The sequence below is a fragment of the Muntiacus reevesi genome, chromosome 5 (genome assembly GCF_963930625.1).
Source record: "Muntiacus reevesi chromosome 5, mMunRee1.1, whole genome shotgun sequence".
Lineage (NCBI taxonomy): Eukaryota > Metazoa > Chordata > Mammalia > Artiodactyla > Cervidae > Muntiacus > Muntiacus reevesi.
Window position 1 is genome coordinate 28,377,582 of NC_089253.1, and position 21,324 is coordinate 28,398,905.

Sequence of the window (21,324 nt, forward strand, 5' to 3'; positions counted from 1 at the left end):
TTTCTTTCTCTTAATAGCGCGTGCATGCTCAGTTGTTAAGTCGTGTCTGACTCTTTGCAACCCCAAGGTTGCAAAGACTATAGCCCTCCAGGCTCCCTTGTCCATATTTTCCAGGTAAGAATACTGGAGTGGGTTGCCGTTTCCTTCTCCAGGATTCTTAATAGTAGTTGTATTTAATACTTACTTTTTTATCGGGGTATAACTGCTTTACAAAGTTGGGTTAGTTTCTTCTGCACAACAAAGTGAATCAGCTGTATATTTACATATATCTGGGGCTTCCCCCGGTGGCTCAGTGGTAAAGAACCTGCAATGCAGGAGATGCAGGAGACATGGGTTCGATCACTGGGTCAGGAAGATCCCCTGGAAGAGGGCATGCAACCCACCCCAGTGTTTTTGCCTGGAGAATCCTGAGGATAGAGGAGCCTGGAGGGCTATAGTCCATAGGGTCACAAAGAGTTGGACACAACTGAAGTGACTTAGCACTCACACATGCAAATAACACCTCTCTCTTGAGCCTCCTTCTCATCCCTCATCCAACCCCTCTAGGTTGACGAAGGTATTTTAGAGATACCATTACATCTCATCCCTGAATGTCTTAGCATTCACTAAAAGACAAACAGAAACATTGTCTTATATAAACACAAAACTATTATCACACACAACAAAACCAACAATTTTTCTAAGAGTAGCCTCCTTTTATAGGGGAAAAACCAAGACTTGGAGTAAGTGACTTGTTTGCTGTCGCCCGGCTAGTGGATGATGGAGCCAGGATCTGAACGCTGATCTGACTCCAAGGTCTGCCCTGGTCGCACGCCCCCTTCTGTACAGCAGTTTTTATGCTTTTTACAGTCCTCTCCTCCTTCACCACACTGTTACAGCAACCCTGAGAAGCAGCTGGTGGGCATGACAAGCACACTGTTAATCCATCAGGAAATGGAGGCCAGGAGAACGGGGTGTCCTGTGCATAGCAGCCCAGGAAGGGGCCACTGAGCGTGGACAAGCAGATGGAAGGATGGCTTGTTACCAGGCAGAGCCGGCAGGGACCCCAGGCCCCAAGAAGTCTCTGTCTTCAGGGTCACACCTCGGCCTCTGCCTCCCCTCCCTTCCTCCCTTGCTCTGTGGTTCTTCCTCTCCACCTAGCCTTGTTCATTTCCTCTCCGGCCTCCAAGGAGCAGTTTACAAAGTGTCTAAGCGGTGACCCCTGCTGGACCCTCTGTCCCTCCGGGCCCCCCGCCCCCTCCTCTCAGCCGTGAGCTCAGCGGGAGCCGTGTGGACCGCAAAGCCTCTGGCCCATTTCCTCTCCAGCCCTCTGCTCATCTCCCGCGGGGGTCCCCAGGGCCTATAGTTGGCCTCCAACAAAGCCCACGTGGACACACATGGAAAAGCCGTTTGTTTCTAGGAGCATCTGCTTTCTCTGCTCCAGCCCAGCTGTCCCCATCCTTCCACACTCTGCTCCTTCCAAGTGAGGCCTGGGGCTTCAGCATCAGATTCAAGATGATCATGGCGGGCTGGCGAGCTGGCTTAAAACCACAGCACAGAGTGAGGGGCCTACAGGTTGGCTCAGAGAAGCAGAGATGTGAGGGAAAGACGGGAAGAGACCAGGCATGAGAGTCCCGTAGCCCCAAAGTTGAACAAGTGTCCCAGTCTGGCGTGATGCTGCCCACAGCAATGCAGAGGTTCCTGGAAAGTGAGGCAGTGGCCAGAAACCTGGAGAGCGGCTGCAGCCACACCACTCCCTCGTCCAGAGCTTCGGGAACGCCATGGAGCTGCCGTGTCCTCTCAGAATGCTGAGTTACAACCAGCCTTGCTCATGAGCCTGGGTGTGGGCCCTGCAAAGCCGTGGAATCAACACACCCTGGTACATGGTGGCCAGGAAATCAGTGTTTACTAGATGGATAAACAGTGGCAGATTTTATTTTCTTGGGCTCCAGAATCACTGCTGATGGTGACTTGTAGCCATCAAATTAAAAGATGCTTGCTCCTTGAAAAAAAAGCTTTGATAAACCTAGACAGTGTATTAAAAAGCAGAGACATCATTTTGCTGACAAAACTATGGTTTTCCCAGTAGTCCTGTACGGATGTGAGAGGTGGACCATAAACAAGGCTGAGCACAGAAGAGTTGATGCTTTTGAACTGTGGTCCTGGAGAAGACTCTTGAGAGTCCCTTGGACTGCAAGGTCAAACCAGTCAATTCTAAAAGGAAATCAACCCTAAATATTCACTGGAAGAACTGATGCTGAAGCTCCAATACTTTGGCCACCTGATGCAAAGAGCCAACTTACTGGAAAAGAACCTGATCCTGGGACAGACTGAAGGCAGGAGGAGAAGGGAGTAACAGAGGAAAAGATGGCTGGATAGCATCACCAGCTCAATGGACATGAGTTTGAGCAAGCTCTGGGAGATAGCAAAGGACAGGGAAGCCTGGCATGCTGTAGTCCATAGGATCACAAAGAGTCAGACATGACTGAGCAACTGAATAACAACAAGATGGATAAGCAAAACCCTAACAGTACATCACTGAGAGAGAGATTGAGTCTTCTTGCCAGGGAGAAGAAGCTTAGCAGTTCCATGGACCCCCAGCCAGCCCAGAGGGGACAGAGCCCTAGGTGGGTGGGGACCAACTGAAGAAGGCCCAGAGGCAGGGAGCCAGGTGGGAAATGAAGGCATTGGAGGCGGGGGAAATGGAGAGAATTCGAGCTCACTCGTGTAATGCAGACAGCAGTGCTATTTCCTGGCACGCAGATAACACCCGGCACATCCAGCACAGGCCTGTCAATGGACAAGAACTCTGATTACCGCTTAGGTGGAGAAGAGGAGGGCTGGATATGCTGCTGTAAATATTGGATGCCTTTCATTTGAAAGAGGGATTCAAAGAGTTTTGCAAAGTTTCATCGGAAGAACTCAACCCTAAGGACAGATGTGTCAGAAAAGCAGATTCCAGTTCAACCCAAACACAAAGAGGGCAAGAAAGAGACATTGACTGATCATGCACTGTGGCCGGGGGTTTACCAGATGCTGGATGTGTGTGTGCGTGTGCGTGTGTGTGTGTGTGTGTGTGTGTGTGTGTGTGTATAAATTGTATCAAGTATATGTACAAAATGAACGTACAGCTTGAATTGTAACTCCTACCCAAGACAAGAAACAGGACATTACAAGCACCCAAGAAGCCCCCCAGATGCTAGTGTAAGTTTTTCGTTTATAGTCACAATAATCTTTACAAGAAAGGAGGTATTATTATCCCCCCTTATCTGTGAAGAAACTAACACTCAGAGGCTCAGAAATGTCCTAAAATTTTTCGGTTAATCAGTCAAACCTAAACTCTGGAGTGTGTTCAACTCCAGGGCTCCTGCCAACACTCCACCAGCGTCTCCCCCCGGAACATGAGGAAGACACGAGGGGGCACAGAGGACGTGAACCTCCTGATCCCCCTGGTCTAGAGGGCTGCGTGCAGGGGTCCCGCACCGGACGGGTGGTTGGACCTGATGAAGTTGGGGTCTTTGCCACATCCATGCTCAGACTCTCTGATTTCCTATTACTGAAATCAAGTTTCGGGGAGCACAGGTCCTCCCCCGGCCTGGTCTTGCCCTCCCCAACTCTGCATTATGGATGGAGTGAATCACCTGGTAAATAATTCACCTGTACTCAGGATGGTGAAGGTAACGGGAGATCTGGGGTGGATGTGTCAGGAGGGCCCCCATTGGCAACCTGAGCCAGACTGCCCCCCATCCTTCCAGGGCTGGGCTTTGCTCTGGAGAGAGGGAGCCTGAGAGGCGGGCAGGAACCTCTGCGGGGTGTCCACGCAGGGAGATGGGGCCATGGTGGGTCGGGGGCTCTGCACAGCCCACTCGGCCTCCTGCTGCTGGAAACCCTCTGCCTTCTGCATCCAGGAGCCTCGGGTGAGTGACGCTCAGTCCGCCCTCCACAGGAGCCCACCCCTACTCACATCCCATTATTTCTTCCCCTTTCTTCCTCAGGATCCTCTTTTGGTCCTGGGTAGCCTTTCAGTGAAGTCCATTGACTTCATCCACCAGCCAGATCTCAGCCAGTGTGCATTGAGTGACCTCTCGTGCCGGGTCAGGGTGGCAGGACCAGAGCACCAAGAGTGCTCTCCTCTTCTGAACTTTGAAAAGCCACAAGAGCTTGTGCTGAGGGCCACTGTCGGGGTGTGAGCCTGATGTGACGTGGTCAGACCTGGGTTTCAGGACGTCCCCTCCAAAGCTGACAGTTTTCAGGGAGCTGGAGGCAGTGGGGAGATCTTTGCAATAGTCCAGGTGGGGGATGCTCTTAGTGTACAAAATAACATCCACGGGGTTGGAAAGAACCAGTTTCTGGATTGAATGCCTTTCTCCTGACCAGCTTAACGTCAGAATCTTGACTCTGATCCCATCCCTCCAACTCCACGCCTGTCTCCTCCTCTTCTCTCTGGGGAAGCTGACAGCAGCAGGGAGAATCTGAGGTCAGGGATTAGGCAGGGCTTCAACCCCAGCTCCTTCATGTACCGTGCGGTTTTAGACAAAGTGATTTCATGTTTCTGAGTCTGGGAAGGGTATGCCGTGGTTGTTACGGTGAAGATCAATGGATGATCAGCAGGGGAAGAGTTCAGGGCAGGCACGGTACGGGGGGCACTCAGTCAGCAGAAGCTTGTGTGAGAGAGCCCTGGGGCTCGGTCATCCTCCGAGGCACTTATCTTTCCCAAGTTTGCTGAGGCTCCTTGCAGCTCGCTGACCACCAGGGACAGAAGAAGAGAGTGCCCAGGCTGGCGTGAGGTTGCCTGCTGGATCTGCCTTACCCATCACTGCTGTCTACTGCCTGGTGAACCAGAAGCTCCATGAGGGCAGAGATGGAGGGCTCATTTGTCACATGCTTGGCCCGGCACAGGCGCTCCAGATTAACAGCTGATGAATGGATGGGTGCTGGATGGGTTGACGGCAGGCTGGGATCATCTTTCCTTTGCTGCAGTGGGTTTGGAATCCCCTGGAGTCCTTACGCAGACATCTCCAGAGCCTGAGTCACCAGTGGCCACTTATAGCTCCTGAGCCTCAGGGGTCATTGTCTGGCCGGTCATTAGACTGACATCCAGATGGTTGTTAAAATACAGATTCCTGGGCCCTGACACCCCGCTCCCCACTCCGGGATTCTGACAGTCTTCCGAGATGAGGCCCAGGAATCTATATCTTTATCAAGCTTTCTGAAAGGCCTAATGGGAACCTCTGCTCCAATCCATTCCCTGATTTCAAGAAATCGCCTAACCCACCCACCCGTACAGCACAGCCAGACAGGAAGCTCTGTGGGCCCCTCGGAAACCGTCTCTTGTCCTCCAAGTCCAGAAGGACTCATGCTGCCTTATCAAACCCTGCCCAGCCGGCCCACACTGCAGACCACCGATAATAGAGATTCTGGGCGAGGAAGGGAAGCTGGAGACCTCAGACCGGCCCGGACAGTCTGCATTGCCTCTGTCTCCAGGACAACCCCATCCGACATGAGGCGCCCCCAAGGAGACCTCCTCCATCCAGGGAGTGCGAGGTAGCTCAGCGGAGCCGGCCTGTGGCGCCCCGCCTGCCCCCCTGGGGGTCTTCTGGAGCTTCACTCCCCTGGTCTTGATGATCCCCCAGCCCGCGGCCGTGTCCAGTGGAGGGGAGTTCAAGGTGGAGGCCAGCGCTGCAGCTCTGGGGGCCGTGAGTCTGTGAAACAGCAGCTTGGTGCTGTGGGAGCTGCAGGAGGGGGCCCGCGGCCACTTCCCATGCCAGGCCCTGCATGCGGCCAGCAGCCAGCTCCACGCCACCGACTCCTCCCTCGCTCTGGCCGTGCTGGGTGAGGGGCCTGGCCGGGCACCCCAGCGGGCATGAGCTGCTGAGCGTGCTGCTTGGAGTCTATTTGCATGTGCTGCCCATTGTGTTCTGCTGGGCTCGGGTTCTATGGGGCCCTCCTTCTGGGAGCAGGGACACCTGGGATCATGGGAAGGGATGCTCAGGGGCCTGCCAGCAAGTGCTGGGCCACTGGGCATGGCTGGGCACGGCCTGGGTCTGCAATAACAAACACAGGGCCTCTCCTGCCTCTGGCCAGTGCCCGTATCGAAGCCTCAGGTGCGGCTGAGTGACCCGTCCCCAGTGGAGGGGGCCTCCTTAGTGGCCACGCGTGCAGTACAGGAGGGCACAGAGCCTGTGACCTTTGCCTGGCAGCATCAGGCATCCCGAGGCTCTGCAGAGGCTCTCATGGGGGTCACGAAGCGTCTGATCCAGCTGGACACCATCAACCGGACACATCTGGGCTGGTACACGTGTACTGCCCACAATGGCGTCAACCAGCTGAGCAGTGACGGAGCCTTCCTGGATGTCATCTCGGCCACAATGGCCGAGGGGGAGGGGTCAGGACTGGCACCTACCTACCCACCTGGGCTTGGCCTCCTGACACATCCAGGACCACCAGGAGTACCCTAGCCCTCCAAGAGGCTCCAGTAGGCGGGAGTCAAGGCAATGTATCCACTGGTGCCAAAGATGGCTCTAGTACAAGGCATTTTCACCTACTCAAGGTCGACGGTCCCTCTTCCCAGGAAAATGTGCATATTTTCATAGTCAGTTTACCCTAATTTCAGGAGTGGCTCAGCAATTCTGCTTTTGACCAACTGAACCTTGAAGAAACAGGGAGGGAACTTCAGTGAAGATAGAGGGTGGCAATTTGATCCTAAGTCTGAGGCTGAGAGGTTGCAATTAGAAATCAGAAACTTGTCTTGAAAGGACACATAGCAAACAAAGGATTAGAAAGATCTCCAAAACAAGTGAGGAAAGAAGCAGCAATGTGTACATAAGTGGACCGAAGACAAAAATAGTTATTTCAGTAAAAAGAATACATGTAGCTAATTAACTTCTAAAAATTTTTTTCAAAAGATTTTTTTAAATTAAAAAATGAAATCAGTGGTTTGTGTGTAAGATGAACGAAGACGAAGATAGTTAGCACTATATTGTCCAGTAGGGTAGACACTGCGTGACTTTGATCTCTTGGGATGTGGCTGAACCTGAGATGTGCTCTGAGTGTAAAATGCACACTAGACTTTGAAGATTTAATCTAAAAATAAGTATGTATATCTTTCCATATATATGGGCTTCCCCAGTGGCTCAGACAGTAAAAAATCTGCCTGCCAATGCAGGAGACCTGGGTTTGATCCCTGGGTCAGGAAGATCCCCTAGAGAAGGGAATGGCAACCCACTCCAGCATTCTTGCCTGAGAAATCCATGGAGAGAGGAGCCTAGCGGTCTACAATCCATAGGGTTGCAAAGAGTCAGACACGACTGAGTGACTAACACACACACATACATATATATATTTATATATGCATGTATTTATATATTCATCAATACTTTTTAAAAATGATTTTTGAATAATTGTGCATTATTGATTTATTTTTTAAAGATTTTGGCCACGCCACGTGACATGCAGGATCTTAGTTCCCCAATCAGGGATCAAATACATGCTCCCTGCAACAGACGCACAGTCTTAACCAGTGGAGGGCCAGGGAAGTCCCAATACTTTTTATGTTGATTGTGCATTGAAACTATAATATTCTGCATGTATGTGGTTCAACAAAATATTATTAAAATTGGTGTTTTTTTCACTTGGTTGGGTTTAGTTATTTTTCCTTTCTAAGATTTGGAAAATTTAACACATGTGGTGCTCACATATACCTATTGGACAGAGCTGGTCTAGCGTGTTTAAGGAGCTAGGACTCTGCCTAAGGATGTCCACTAATGATGGTGGCCTGTGGAAATTGTCAGCAGAAGAGCATGGGGGAGACAGGTGAGAAGTTCTTGGGAAAGAATTAGAAGCAGAGTGAAACAGGCAGAGAATTCAGTCCTTTCTAGGAATCAGGGAGAGAGAGGACCCAGGAGACAGGGGAAGTGAGGAGGGCTGGCTGCTAGGGTCATGCTCAGGGCATCTTCTCAACCTGTTTTCATCCCTTTCCAGTCTAAAAGGATCAACCGCCCCAGTTCCAAGAAACCCCTCAATCCCAGGCAGATGGGAAGGACTGGGCGCCCTGCCTCTTCTCTGCCCAGCCGGGTCTTGCCCATTCCCCCACCCCAGTTCAAACACCAGTCCCTCGGGGAAGTCACACCACAGTCAGGGCTGGCCCTCTGAGCTCCCCCAGCCCAGGGTGCTCACCTCCACCAACCCTGGTCCCCTGTGCCGCAGGCCCTTGCTCCATGAGTTCCTGCAGGCCTAGCACAGTAGTCGACCCAGCTGGTATATCACAGATGCCCACTGTGTAGGGAGTGAATTCAGCGACGACTAGACGAGTGACTGAAGGAATGAAGGCTGGGAGGTATGACCAGCCTTCCTTGCCCTCCAGATGGTCCAGACAATCCTGTGATCACCGTGGAGCCACTGGGCTTCACTGAGGAGGGGTTTGGGGCCAGTGAGAGGGAAGAGGTGGCCCCGAGCTGCCCGGCGGCATCCGACCGCCCCAGCCTCTATGTGTGGCTCCATGACCATGCTCAGGTGCACGCTGGACCCACACAGGCCGGTACACCTGTCTGGCCCACAACAGCCGCCTGGACACCCACACGCAGACCAGCGTCCAGCTCACCATCCACTGTGAGTGTGTGGGGAGGGGCCCCTTGCAACAGGCGGCCCCCCGACCTGTGCTCTGGCACAGTCCAGGGGCCCCGGTGCAGACGTGGATTGGTAGGGGGGACTCGGGAAACCAAATGGAGTTGCTAGGTGGTCGGAGAGGGGTCTATAAAAGCCTTCCAAAGTGGGAAGGGGCGGGAAGAGGGGATGCCCATACGTAGACCCCTCCCCAGGGAATTGTTCTTTCGCCCTGGGGACTGAACTGAGGCACAGAGAAGGGTAAAGAAGGCAAGGCAGAGCAGAGAAAGGCAGACTTCCCAGGTGGGGGCCTGGGGGGCTCTGGGATTCCTCAAGGACTCTGAATACCCACCCCTCTCCCAGCCTCTGCCCTTGGCCTGAGAACTCTGCCTTTCTCTTATCCGCCCCTCGGACAGATCACTCTTTCCCAGCTCATCAACTTCTCCCTACTTCCTCCACCCTTGACACCTCAGGCCTCCAGGCTCCCAGGTCGGTGGGGGGTGGCAGGGGGTTGTGTTGCACTGCCGTGGGGCTGCTCCAGCCCTGCCCTCACACGCTTCTCACCCAGATCCCCCCAAGGCGCAGCCCTCCTGTGCTGTTCTCCCTGCCCCCAGGGCACTGAGTCTGGTCTGCACCTGGCCTGGGGGGCTTCCAGCTGCCCAGCTGCAGTGGGCTGGACCCCAGGGAGCCGGCCCCACTGCGCTCAGCACTGTCACCTGGAGTTATGCGGCCACCCAGCTTCCCAACAGCAGCGCCTTCACCTGCACCGGCAGGCATCCGGCTCTGGCTCTGCCCGTGCTCTTCAGGATCACCCTGTGTGAGTGAACATGGTGGATGGCAGGGTATGCCAATCCAGGCAGAGGAATGGGCAGGGAGCCAGAGGCCAGACCACTGGGGCCATGGGATCCGAGAAGGGGCTGCAGGCCACAATCTCCCAGACCTGCCGCTTAATGGGGAGGTGGCAGCATGGCTCAGTCCCCACCTCCAGCTTTTCTCTCCTCTCCAGTCCCAGTCTCCACCCCCACGGTGGCTTAAGTCTGGCTTAGAGCCCCGTGACACCCTCCTTACCATCTCCCAGCCCCCAGGGAGGACCTTATTTTTACTGGTCTATTCTTGCAACTCAATAGACAACTTCAGGAGTTGGTGATGGACAGGGAGGCCTGGCGTGCTGTGATTCATGGGGTCGCAAAGAGTTGGACACGACTGAGCGACTGAACTGAACTGAATTGATTCTTGCATACTTGCATTATCCATAGGGTCTTGAAGAGTTGGACAAGACTTAGTGACTAAACAGTGAACAATTATTGCATGTTGGCCTTGAGACTTGCCTTTAGTTTTCTTTCTACCTTGGAAACTCCTACCCATCTACCAAGGCCAAGTTCATATGTCATCCTGTCTTCAGTCCTCCTCCCTGAAGGCCCAGAGACTTTGTCTTTCTACCTATGCTCTAGCACACATCAGATTATATTGCACTCTGCTCCCACTATTTCCCAGGCACATGGTCAGCCCTCAATAAATGTCAAATGAATGAATGAATGAGTGACCGTGTACGCGGAGGCATGAGTGAGTGAAACAATTAATGAAGAGTGAAGAGATGGGTAGGCCTGCCAGCCCTTCCTCCTCCTGTAGCGCCGTGCTGAGCTGTGATTCCCTACCCAGGAGAACCGCTGTGGAGCCCCACTTGCTGGACCATGGCCACAATCAGAGACCAGTTCATCATGCTGAGCTGTGAGTGGCTGGGAGGTGAGCCCCCAGCTGTGCTGAGCTGGCTTGATGAGCAAGAACAGCCTCTGGGCAGCAGCAGCTCCTCCCTGGCCGTCTACCTCCTGCAGGCCCAGGAAGACCTGGCTGGCAGAGAGTTCACGTGCTGGGGCACTCACCCACTCAGGGCCCCTGACCCCCTCTGCCAGCCCCGGCTAGGCGAGTCAGAGCTAGAGGGTTGGTTCTGGGGCGGTGGGGGAGAAGCGGCTCTCTGGAATCAGGGTGAGGGGCTCTGGGGGTTGGTGGCTGAGCAGAAATGCAAAGTGAGTCAAGACCCTGTGTCACCTCCGTGCCCAGGGACTCAAGTTTTTTGATGCATAAAATCAGGGGGCTTGGTCTAAGGTCTGTGTTATCCAATAAAAATATGATGTGAGCCATAGATAGAATTTAACATTTTCTAGTAACCACATTTTTAAAAAGTAAAAAGAAACAGTGAAACATTTTATTTAGCGTGATATACCCAACACATCAGGCTTCCCTGGTGGCTCAGACAGTAAAGAATCTGCCTACAGTGTGGGAGACCTGGGTGTGATGTCTTGGTCAGGAAGATCCCCTGGAGAAGGCAATGGCAACCCACTCTAGTATTCTTGCCTGGAGAATTCCATGGACAGGGGAGCTTGGCAGGCTACAGTCCAGGGGGTCACAAAGAGTTGGCACGACCAAGCGACTAACACAACACACTGATATATTAATTTCAACATGTCATAATAAAATAATTGGTGATATTTACATTCTTTTTTCTTTTCATACTGCCTTCAAAATCTAATGTGTGTGTTTCCAGTGGCAGAACATCTCAATGTGGACTGGCCACATTTCAAGTTCTAAATTGTCACATGTGGCCGGGGAGTGGGGGAGGGAGGCTATTATTGGACAGCAAAGTCTAGACCTGGAGGGATTCTGTTGCCCTCATTTGCATCAATTTGCACAAGGTGCCTAATTGTGTTCTTGATTTGCATTAATAATCAAGCACCAGAAGTCCTCCTCTGCTTCTCCCACTCCCTCTATTTGTTTCTGATCTGATTTCTTTCTCTGTCTTCATCTGGCCCTGCCAGTCCTACTTACCACCAACTCATGAACAAAGAATTAAACATTGAAGTAAAAATTTGAGAAAAGCGAATGGCAGAGCCGTCACCTAGAACGGTTCTCATAAAATGCTTCACGTCTTGGTCTGCAAAGGCCGAGTGACTACCATGGTTTTCAGGGAGGTCCATCACTCAACATATTTCTTTCCCTTATTACTCAGCCTCAGGACTGGAAATTCCATCATAGGAGAGTCACGAACACCTGAAACCCTGGGTCTTTAGGAGTCAATTCATAAAAACAGCACCTGCTGTGGGCCCGTCCCTGTGCGCGGGGTGGAGGCGTTTGGGCCTTTGGGGGGTGGGGGTAGGAGGCCCTGGGCCAGGTGCTGGGAGGGGGTGGTTAATGCAGAGGTAAATAGGGCAGGGGCCCACCTGGAGGAGCTGCTCTGGGGTCGGGAGGGAGAGAGCATCATGAAATACAACTACTGTCAGTAAAACTTGGAGCAGGTGCTGCTGGGGTGCTGGGAATTCAGCATAGAATGAGAGCGTGAAAGAGGGGGCAGACCAGGCCAAGGCGGGCTTCACTGTCAACTCCACAGCCCTCCCATCTCCTTTCTCCCCTCCCCACTCCCTCCACCACTGGCCAGCACCTCCCCTCTGAGCATCCCCACCAGCCCAGGGGGCACCTTCTCACCTTATCCTCTCTGTCCCTGCAGAAGCCCCTCAACTGGCAGTGGCTGGGCCCCGGGTGTCAGTGCTGGAGGGGGATGAGGCCCGGCTGGGATGTGCCCTCCTGGGGGGCGTGCCACCTGCCCAGCTCCTCTGGCTGTGACCTCAGTGATGGCAGGTGGAGCCGGGCACTTTGGGATTCACGCTGCACCCCGAGGGGGCCCAGCTGGGCCTGAGTGTCCAAGGTGCCGACCCAGCCCGTCACGGGGACACCCACCAGTGCGTGGCCTGAAATGCCTTGGGCAACAGCCATCAGAGCATCCTGCTGGAGGTCCTGAGTGAGTGAGGGGTGGTGTGCAGGTGTGCGTGTGCGTGCGGAGGGAGTGGGGAACCTCCAGCCACTGCTCCTTAGGTGGAAAGGCACATGGATTCCCTGCTTCAAATCTTGGATGCGTTATCTTTCTCAGGCACAGATGGGCCCTCAAAAAGCATAAACCCCATGTGAACGTGAATCAGATATCCTCGAGTTCAGGCAAACAGAGCTCCATGTAGTCAGAAGAACCTCTGACTACATGGAGGGGCTTCCCTGGTGGCTCAGATGGTAAAGAATCAGCCTGCAAAGCAGGAGACCCTAGTTTGATTGCTGGGTTGGGAAGATTCCCTTAGAGAAGGAAATAGCAACCCACTCCAGTATTCTTGCCTGGAGAATCCCATGGACAGACCATGAAGCCACAAAGTTGGACATGACTGAGTGATTAACACACACCTCCATTTACAGAGGAGGAAACTGAGGCCCGTGTGTAAGTCTAGGGTAACACAGACCAAAACTACACACACGTGGTTGAGGCTCAACCCCCACCTCCACATCCCCACACCACCAGTTGTATCTCGACAAAACCCTAATCAGCCCTTGAGCACACACATGCATGCACACACACGCCTGTGTGTGTCCCCGCCTTCACCCCAGGATACCCAGCTCCCCCTAACGTCACCATCAGCCGCCTGACCTACGGGAGACGCCGGAGCGAGGTGCAGCTGCAATGGACTGTCCGAGACCCCGGCAATCTGACGGGCTTCCTGGTGCAGCAAAGGGCCAGTGTCCCAGGCCTGGGGGCAGGGGCTTGGGAGACCGTGGCTGGTGACATCGAGCCGGAGAGCAGGGGCCAGCAGCTGGGGCGCTTGGACCTGGGGGTCCGCTACGCCTTCTGTGTCCTGGCTCTGAATCATCACACGGCTGGACATCCCTCTGAGGTGAAGTCACCAGGTGCTGGGGCTTTGCATCGTGTAGGGACTTCGCCGCCCTCCCCTCTTTCCTCCTCCCTTTCCTCCTGTCTTTCCGTCCCTCCCAGAGTCTCTGGAGGCCTGGGCCTAGGGGCGGGAACCATAGTCCAGCTCAGATCAGAAGAAATAGTGAAGGGGAGGTGTAGGTGCCGGTAGTTGAATTAGAGTGAGGGCCCAGCTCTGAGCCTCAGTCTCACCTCCTGCGGCAAAGGTGGGCTCTTGGCTTCCTGATGCTCATTCTCCATCCTAGTTATTCCTTCCCTCCCGCCCCAGGCTGCTGAGATAACCAGCCTAACTGCCTGCTCTGCCAGATAGAGAGGACTTGGCTGGGGACTCAACACCCCAGGAGCCCAGGCAGGCCGAGCACCCTCTCCTGGGGAGAGACCTGGTCTCCCGACTCTCTAGGTCAAGGCTTGCTCTTGATTGCAGCCCTCTCCCCACCAAGTGGAGGGCCAACCGGAGGAGCCGGCACAGCCTGCACGATGCCCTAAAGCCACTGTTGCCGAGTTCAGCAGTGGCTCTAAAGCTACCCTGTACACCCTCTCCTCGCGGAGCCCCCTTCAGCGCCTATGCGGCAGTGCTGGGTGCAGCAGGCACAGGAAAGGTGGTGGCGACAGTGGCCTCCCTGCTGGCATTCCAGTATGCTGCCCGGCACCCGGACACCTTCCCCTGTGAGTGGGAAGCTCAAAGACAGGGCTGTTGACCCCAAGAGGCAGCCCCATATTAGACAGGCTTCCCTGGTGGCTCAGATGGTAAAGAACCCACCTGCCAGTGCAGGAGATGTTAGAGAGTCGGGTGTGATCCCTGGGTGGGGAAGATCCCCTGGAGAAGGAAGTGGCAACCCACTCCAGTATTCTTGCCTGGAGAATCCCGTGGACAGAGGAGCCTGGGCGGCTATGGTCCACAGGTTCACAAAGAGTTGGACACGACTTGGCACACAATATGTAGACTCCCCTGGGCAAAGAATCTAGGTTCTTCCTTAGTTGTGACTTCCTCCCAAAGTTAGAAGTCCATCAGGGCTCCAACCCCCAACCTTGGGCAGCTAGGGCCACCCCCTTCCAGGGTCCTGAGTCTGGGGACAGGAGGGTTATTCTCCCAGGACCTAGGCTGGTTGCTCAAGAAATGCCTCTTCCTTTTCTTCCTCCAGGCCTCGGGTGCTTGCTCCTTCCCAGGTGGGTGTGGAAGCCCAGTCATTCTGGAGGTCAGGGTTTTCTTCTAACTTTAGGACAGGAAGGCTGGGAAAGGGTAATTTACTTGCCTACTTCACCCTCAGGGAGCAAAGTGACCAACATCAGGGGTCAAGGGTGGCCCCGAGCCAATGCCAGGTAAGCCCAGTTTTACCCCCAAACTCGGGAGAATAGTCATGAGTCACCCATGATGCTCTGTCTCCCTTGCCTTCTGGGAACAACCTGGACTCCCCCAGGCATCTCTTTCCTTTGCTTAGGTCCATTCTCTGTAGGCACCGAACCATCACCCAATAGCCCAGGTTCAGATCCTGCACAAGAAACCTCAGAGCCCCCAGTAAATGTCACCAACAGTGATGGCCACACCATGAGGCCCCAAGGGGAAGGTGCCAACAGGCTTAGGGAAGACGGTGGGGGAATGGGAACATCCCCTCGTCACAAGGGAGCTAAGATCCCCAACTACCCCTTCCCACTGAATAAGCAGCTTTTTACAACCAATGCAAGGCTCAGCTGCAGGGTCTTTAATGACTTGGTTACAAGACCAGTCCTGGCCCAGTTAATGGCAGACAGAGGTGGAACAACCAGGAAGACATGTGATTGCAGAGAAGATCGCCGGCTGTCCAAGAGCAAGTGAGAACCACGGTGCTGGGAACAGTGTCTGGAGCCATATGACCCAGCTTCCTGCCTCCAGCCTGAGTTCGAGCACTGAGCAATCTCTCAATAAATCACACATGATGCTCTCACTGGTGGAGGGTTATTCCATTTGCAGCTCCCATGGGGAGAGGCTGACCAGCTTGTCGGGACCCAGGTTTTCCTACTGGGAGGAAGCTAGGAGATGGGAAATGACATAGGCAGGCGTGTGTGTGTGCCCTTCATGCAACCGTCGCAGGAAATGTGCTCTTCTCCCATCCAAGTACTAACCAGGCCTGACCCTGCTTAGCTTCTGAGAGCAGATAAAATCCGGCGCCTTCAGGATGGTAGGGCCGCAGAGATGTGATCTTCTGGCTCTTTCCCAATCGCCAGCTCCTTCCCCCTCAAACACAAGCTGCACCAGGGCTGCGAGCAGAGCCAGGTGCCCGGAGCCCTTGTCTTCCTTTCACCTCCCGTGCAGGCACAGAGCCTGCCGTGGTCTAAGGGCCTCACAGTCGCTGGACTCGAGAGTCTGTGCCAACAAGACGGGACAGGGGTTCCTGCCACCAGGCTGGGGGAGCTGGCTGCCAGGGGCCCGGGGCTGGCCAAAGTCACACTCTGTCAGCCGCCGGCATGACTCACTGGCTCCGAGCGTGTGTGTCTGACATCTGGGTGAGACACAAACGCGTGCTTGTTCCACTGCCTGCGCGAATCAGGCAGGCCTGCCTCCGCGGGGGACGCAGAGGAGAACAAACAGCCAGACGGCCAAGGGATGGTCCTGCCAGGAATCGGGAAAGTGGCGCCTGAGCGGAAACGCAACGCTGACAGAAACGGAGCTCTCCTAAGTTTCTCACGGACTCAGTCTCTGCGAGAAGAGGGCTTTCGGGTTCCCTCAGAGCTGTCAGGGCTGAGGTTCAAGGAAGGCCCGTTTAAATCTGGGGAACACTGCATGACAGGGCCCTGCCCCATGCAAAAAGCCCTGCTGGCTTTCTGGTCGAAGCAGCCCAGACACTGGGTGTTTTTTTGTTTGCTTTTGGCTGTGCTGGATCTTGTTGTTGTTGTTTAGTTGCTAAGCTGTGTCCGACTCTTTGCGACCCCATAGACTGGAGCCCCCAGGCTCCTCTGTCCATAGGATTCTCCAGGCAAGAATACTGGAGTGGGTTGCCATTTCCTCCTCCAGGGGCTCTTCCTGACCCAGGGATCGAACCCTTGTCTCCTGCACTGGCAGGCAGGTTCTTGACTCTCTGAGCCACCAGAAAAGCCACTTGGGAAGTGCCAGACCTGAGTTGTGGCATGCAGGATCTAGTTCCCTGACCAGGGATTGAACCTGGGCCCCCTGGATTGGGAGCATGGAGTCTTAACCACTGGACATTAAGGGAAGTCCCACCCCAGACACTTTTTTTTTTTAGGGCAGTAAAGCTAAGCTGCTTCTTAAGACTAAATTTCTGGGGTTCACATGGACATGGCTCTAGGTTAACAGTAAAAATAGACAAGGTCTGAGAAGGGATCCCTCTTTCTTACTCTCCTCTGCCCTCATTTCCTTCTGAAGAAATGCTAAGCCCCTTAAGAGGCTGCATCTGCTTTGACAGAGCTCCTTGCTGCAGGTATTTTCCCAGCCGCCCCATAAAGTATTTGTCCCAGATCCTTTTTCTTCAGGGCCTCGATCTCTGCAGTCAGATCAGAAGGGATTAACTCACTTGATTCTAAGTTGTGCAGAGGAGGTTTTCAAGGAAGGACAGGTCCAAAACTTTTCAAAGACGTACACCCACCCCCGCCACAAGCTATAAGCAGCTTCACACAGACAGGGAGCATCAGAGAAATGCATCTTCACGAGCTACTCTACATGAAAGCAGCATTCTCTTTTAATAGAAAATCATATCGACCAAATAAAACCTGTCAAAGCTACATCATTTAAAATATATACAATTTCAAACATAATATTACAACTTTAAGCAAAATAAAACATACTTTTCAATATGGTACAAAAACATGCATCTGAAAATCACTGCTTTAAGAGAGAGCAACACAGGTGAAATGCAGTTACAAGGCTGACTTCTTGGCAGTCCTGGAGCTGGAATGAGACTTACAACACAACCAGCTTAGTAATCTGTATCCATCCTCGCGGACTCTTTTGACAAAAACAAAACCCAGAAAGAAATGCCTTCTGTTTTTAAAGACCACTTCAAGAGGTTTAAAACATTGCCATTTCACTTACATTCTGTACAGCGCCCATCATCAGAGGATCAGTGCACAACCAAAAGAAGGAAAATAAAGGAGCTAGAGAAATGATATAGCCGAAGGAGCAGTTTGATGCTAAAACAAAGACTCACAGAGTTCTCAGAGGAGAAGGGATGTGAAGAGGTCTGAAGGATTACAGGATCACTATCACGCTGAGAGAAGGTCAAATATCCGGGGAAGGGGTGCTAGCAAGGGGGGTCACAAGGAGAAATGAGGACTCCGGGGAGACCAGGTAATAAGCTCAGAGCTCTGCCCATGGGGGACAGCCTCTCTAGTTGTGGCGCTAGAGCATCAGAGGAATTCCGCGGTGGGGAGGACCGGGGGCTTACAGGAATGGGTTGCATCAGCAGAGTGAACCGCAATGGTTTTGGAAAGCAGTCTGGAAAAACAGGAGCTCAGATTACTGCTCCAGATAAGTTCAGATTCAGGCTCTGTGGCTCACCCGTGTGACCTGGGGACTTTATCACCTACTTGGTAGATGTGTCGTAACAGGAAGATTTGAGATAGTAGTAGCAAGCACCAGTCTGGTACATAACAGTTATTCCACAAATGTTGGAGCCATCGCCCATGCTGTCCTGTCCTCTGACTTCCTGGCAAATAACATTAGGTAGGACTGTTTTGGGTAAATGTGCAGAGCATAAAAGTTCAGAACAACTCATAGTCAGAGAGCACTCATAACTCCTAAACATGAAGGCAATTATATATATATTTATATTTATATATCTCAATATATAAAAGCATTTTTTATAAATAAAAATACAATTAAAGGGATAACACTTAAAACAGCGTTACTAATAATATAAATAAAGCAGTCCACAATGAGATTGCCCTACAGGTAAAGTCATTTTTCTCTTCCTAGTGGACAAATCCCATATCCAAACTCAATCTTTAAAAGCAGTTTATGACCTAAGGCTCACGCTAATACACCTCTGTTTCCTGAATCAAAATGACTGCTTACAAACACGTAGTCCCCAGTTTTCTAAAACTCCCTTTGTGAGTGTAGCCCTAGAACCTGACTGGCAGACACAGGGTATGTTTTCATATTCCGTGCGCTAGGACTTTGTCTTTTGCTGGCCACAGAAGTAAAGGATGCAGACAACTCCCTCCAAAGCTAACTGCATCCAGGCAACAATGAAGAATAAATCCAGTACACTATAGGTGGGGATGTCTGAAATGGAGAACTTGACTCTGGAGCATCCGTGACACCTGACTATGAAATTGTATCCACTACATTCTACTCCAAGTAATCCTTGCATAGTGACCCAGCTCACATGGCACATTCCACTAACAGTTCTGTTTCTAAAATACGTAGACATATGTAAGGGAATATGGATGCATTTACACAGAAAGTTGATTAATACAGTATTCTACTCTATTTCACTGCAACTGTTGGGAAGCTGTAAAAATATTTTCATTTATGCTGGAATCACTTGACTCTCCATAAAGAGACTTGTTTTCTGTTTTGTGTTTTTTTTTCCCCAAAGGGATGCACAATCCAAAAAAGAGCAGTGATCCATAAAGCTTGAGTCAAGCTATCAAATACACTCAGAGAGCTGTGTTGTTTTGTTTCAGACGTGGAGAAGAAAAGCCTTTCAACGGCAGCTGCAAATGTCCTTGTCACTCAGAGGCAGCAATAACTGTGATTTACGAGCTCTGCCAGTCAAAGCTATAGGTGCCTGTTACAATGACGACATTCAGGAAAAAAGTCCGGAAACTTCAAACCTCCAGATTCTTTTCTGACACTCACATCTTTCAGGTATTACCCAAGCTGCAACTTAGAAAATACAGATTTTTCAGGGGCGTGGCACCACGATACTTTCTATACTAATGGGAGAGCTTCCGCCAAGATGATCCACCTGGAACCTTCCCTTTCTTCTTAAAATATGAATCTTTCTCTTCTAGTCACCACTTGAAAGTCTTATTTTTCTTTTAGAAACAGTCAAAAAGAGCCCCATGGGAACCATGTTATAAATAAATGTGTTTAAATGATACTGGATCTGAAGGCATTCTTTTTCTCTCTGGGTCCTGGCTCCCTTTCTGCCTTCTGCAATAACCCAACCAGACCGCCTTAACCTCCGCCATGTCCACACCACTGTGATCACTGCCTACATAACTGGACGTAACCTGTGCCCATATGCAGACAGCCTACAGGTCGGCTATCACTTCCGTGGAAGGCACTCATCAAATTCACAAGACATCTATTATAAAGATCAGGTGTTACAACTGTGGTTGGTTTCAAATGTTCTCAGACACTCTGATAACACAATAGTGAAAGACAACTTTCCATCTGAAAATTCCCAATGGCCTGTGCAATTCCAACTTAGCTCAATCAGCCAACAGGTAGGATCCTTGCAGGAGGGGCTCTTACTATCGCCGAGGCTCTGGGACAACATGGTCTCAGGTGATTGAAACTGGGCCAAACTAGGTTGTTTAGTGATGAGGGAGAGGAAGGAAGAGGGAGGGAAACTTTTAAGGCATAAATAACATCAAAGGGCACACATTTTAAGATACATTCATATGACATCACTACAACAAAAAATAAATAACGCTCTTTCTCTGAACTGAATTAACGTCCTTCACACAGTCCACCCTCAGGGTTGTTTCGTGCAGTTACTGGCTTGCAGTGGGAATGTGACCGGGCATTGCCACATCCTCAGGTTTCCTGGGGTTGCTGAAGGACGCCTGGAGGACTGTCTACAGGAGTGCCAGGAGGAGACCATGGTGTCTTTTCAGTACAGTCCTTTGAGACAGGTGGCAAAATAAGAGGATTCCAACTTAAAATGTTCTCAGCTTCGGAGGGCACACAGCTGTCTCCTGAAAAACAAAGGTTTGGAAGCATTGTGAAATGAGAAAGGCTGATTTTTATCAAAGCAGTCTAAAAACACTACCTTCAGCAATAAAGAAAGAACCATGAGCAAAATTAGAGCTCAGTTAAGTTTATGGTTGAATATGAGGGAGGCAGAGGTTTAAAATAAAGTTGAGCTCTCACAAACAGTTACATGATTCATCTGAGGGTTATAGCAAACCCCTTAAAAGCCCCAAAATAACCATGTTCAAGAACCACTACAACTCCAGAATCAACTCAGATGAGAAAAGAAGCCTAGGATCACAAAATGCATCCTTCTAGCAAGTCTGTGGTTCAGGTACAAACTGAATCAAAGTCTATTTGGACTTATTTTCCAGAATGTAATAGAATGAACAATCAGAGATGAAGGATGTGTATCACAGAATTTCAGGGACTTCCCTGGCAATCCAGTGATTAAGACTCCCTGTATTGGGAGTATGGGTTCAATCCCTGGCTGGGGAACAAGATCCTATATGTTGTGGCCAAAAAATTAAAAAATGCCAAAAAAAAGAACATCCCCAAGCATCCAAGAATTTCAAAGAATCCTTTACAGAGTCAACTTTTGTTGACATATTCAATATCCCCACCCAATAATCTAAGAAATATGAGTTGATCACAGAACGTTCTGAAAGCATCATCTCTCCTGATACAGTTCTTAGTTAACTGAAGACTACCAAGAAACTTGAGATTTATAATGTCTTGCTGTACCTCTGTGGAACTCTGCTGTATCTTCCGCACAATCAGTGTTGGTCCCATCTCTACTGTCTTGACAGCAAATGGACTGAGCAGGTGTTGGTGTCATGTCCTCCTTGATGCCCTCCTCGGGTGACTGAACACAGTCGGGGACCGTGGAAGCCAGACACACAGGCATCTTCATGTGACTGAAGGGCTTCATTTCCAAACCATCTTGAGGATAAGGTGCTATCACTGGGACCACAGGGAGGGGGCTGCTGCTGAAAGTGCTGCTGGCTTTGGTGAAACACCTACAAAGGGTAAACCAAAAGAGACAGAATTGTCTCTAGAGGGATCAATAACTAAAATTCACTTATTCTGAAATATTATTTGGTATTTTGTATTCACAGATTCTTAAGGAAGACTGGTGCTTAAAAATAAC

At 51.5% G+C, this 21,324-nt stretch overlaps 2 protein-coding genes across 2 annotated transcripts in view; one reads left to right on the forward strand and one right to left on the reverse strand.

The window, feature by feature from the left end:
• VSIG10L2 (V-set and immunoglobulin domain containing 10 like 2) overlaps positions 1–19,105 on the forward strand; it is a 35,645-nt gene extending 16,540 nt beyond the window's left edge. The window contains 14 exon segments of the mRNA XM_065937058.1: positions 3,735–3,896; positions 5,464–5,811; positions 6,064–6,339; positions 8,342–8,500; positions 8,503–8,586; positions 9,149–9,397; positions 10,240–10,500; positions 12,080–12,370; positions 13,000–13,314; positions 13,868–13,984; positions 14,758–15,127; positions 15,521–15,747; positions 15,844–16,142; positions 18,938–19,105. Of these exon segments, the coding sequence (XP_065793130.1) occupies positions 3,735–3,896; positions 5,464–5,811; positions 6,064–6,339; positions 8,342–8,500; positions 8,503–8,586; positions 9,149–9,397; positions 10,240–10,500; positions 12,080–12,370; positions 13,000–13,314; positions 13,868–13,984; positions 14,758–15,127; positions 15,521–15,747; positions 15,844–16,142; positions 18,938–19,105 (3,326 nt within the window).
• Positions 16,966–21,324, reverse strand: part of CDON (cell adhesion associated, oncogene regulated) — a 97,015-nt gene continuing 92,656 nt past the window's right edge. The window contains exons 20-21 of the mRNA XM_065937369.1: positions 20,919–21,193; positions 16,966–20,179 (exon numbers count right to left, since the gene is read on the reverse strand). Coding sequence (XP_065793441.1) covers positions 20,019–20,179; positions 20,919–21,193 — 436 coding nt within the window. The 3' untranslated portion in view covers positions 16,966–20,018. The remainder of the gene's footprint in view (positions 20,180–20,918; positions 21,194–21,324) is intronic.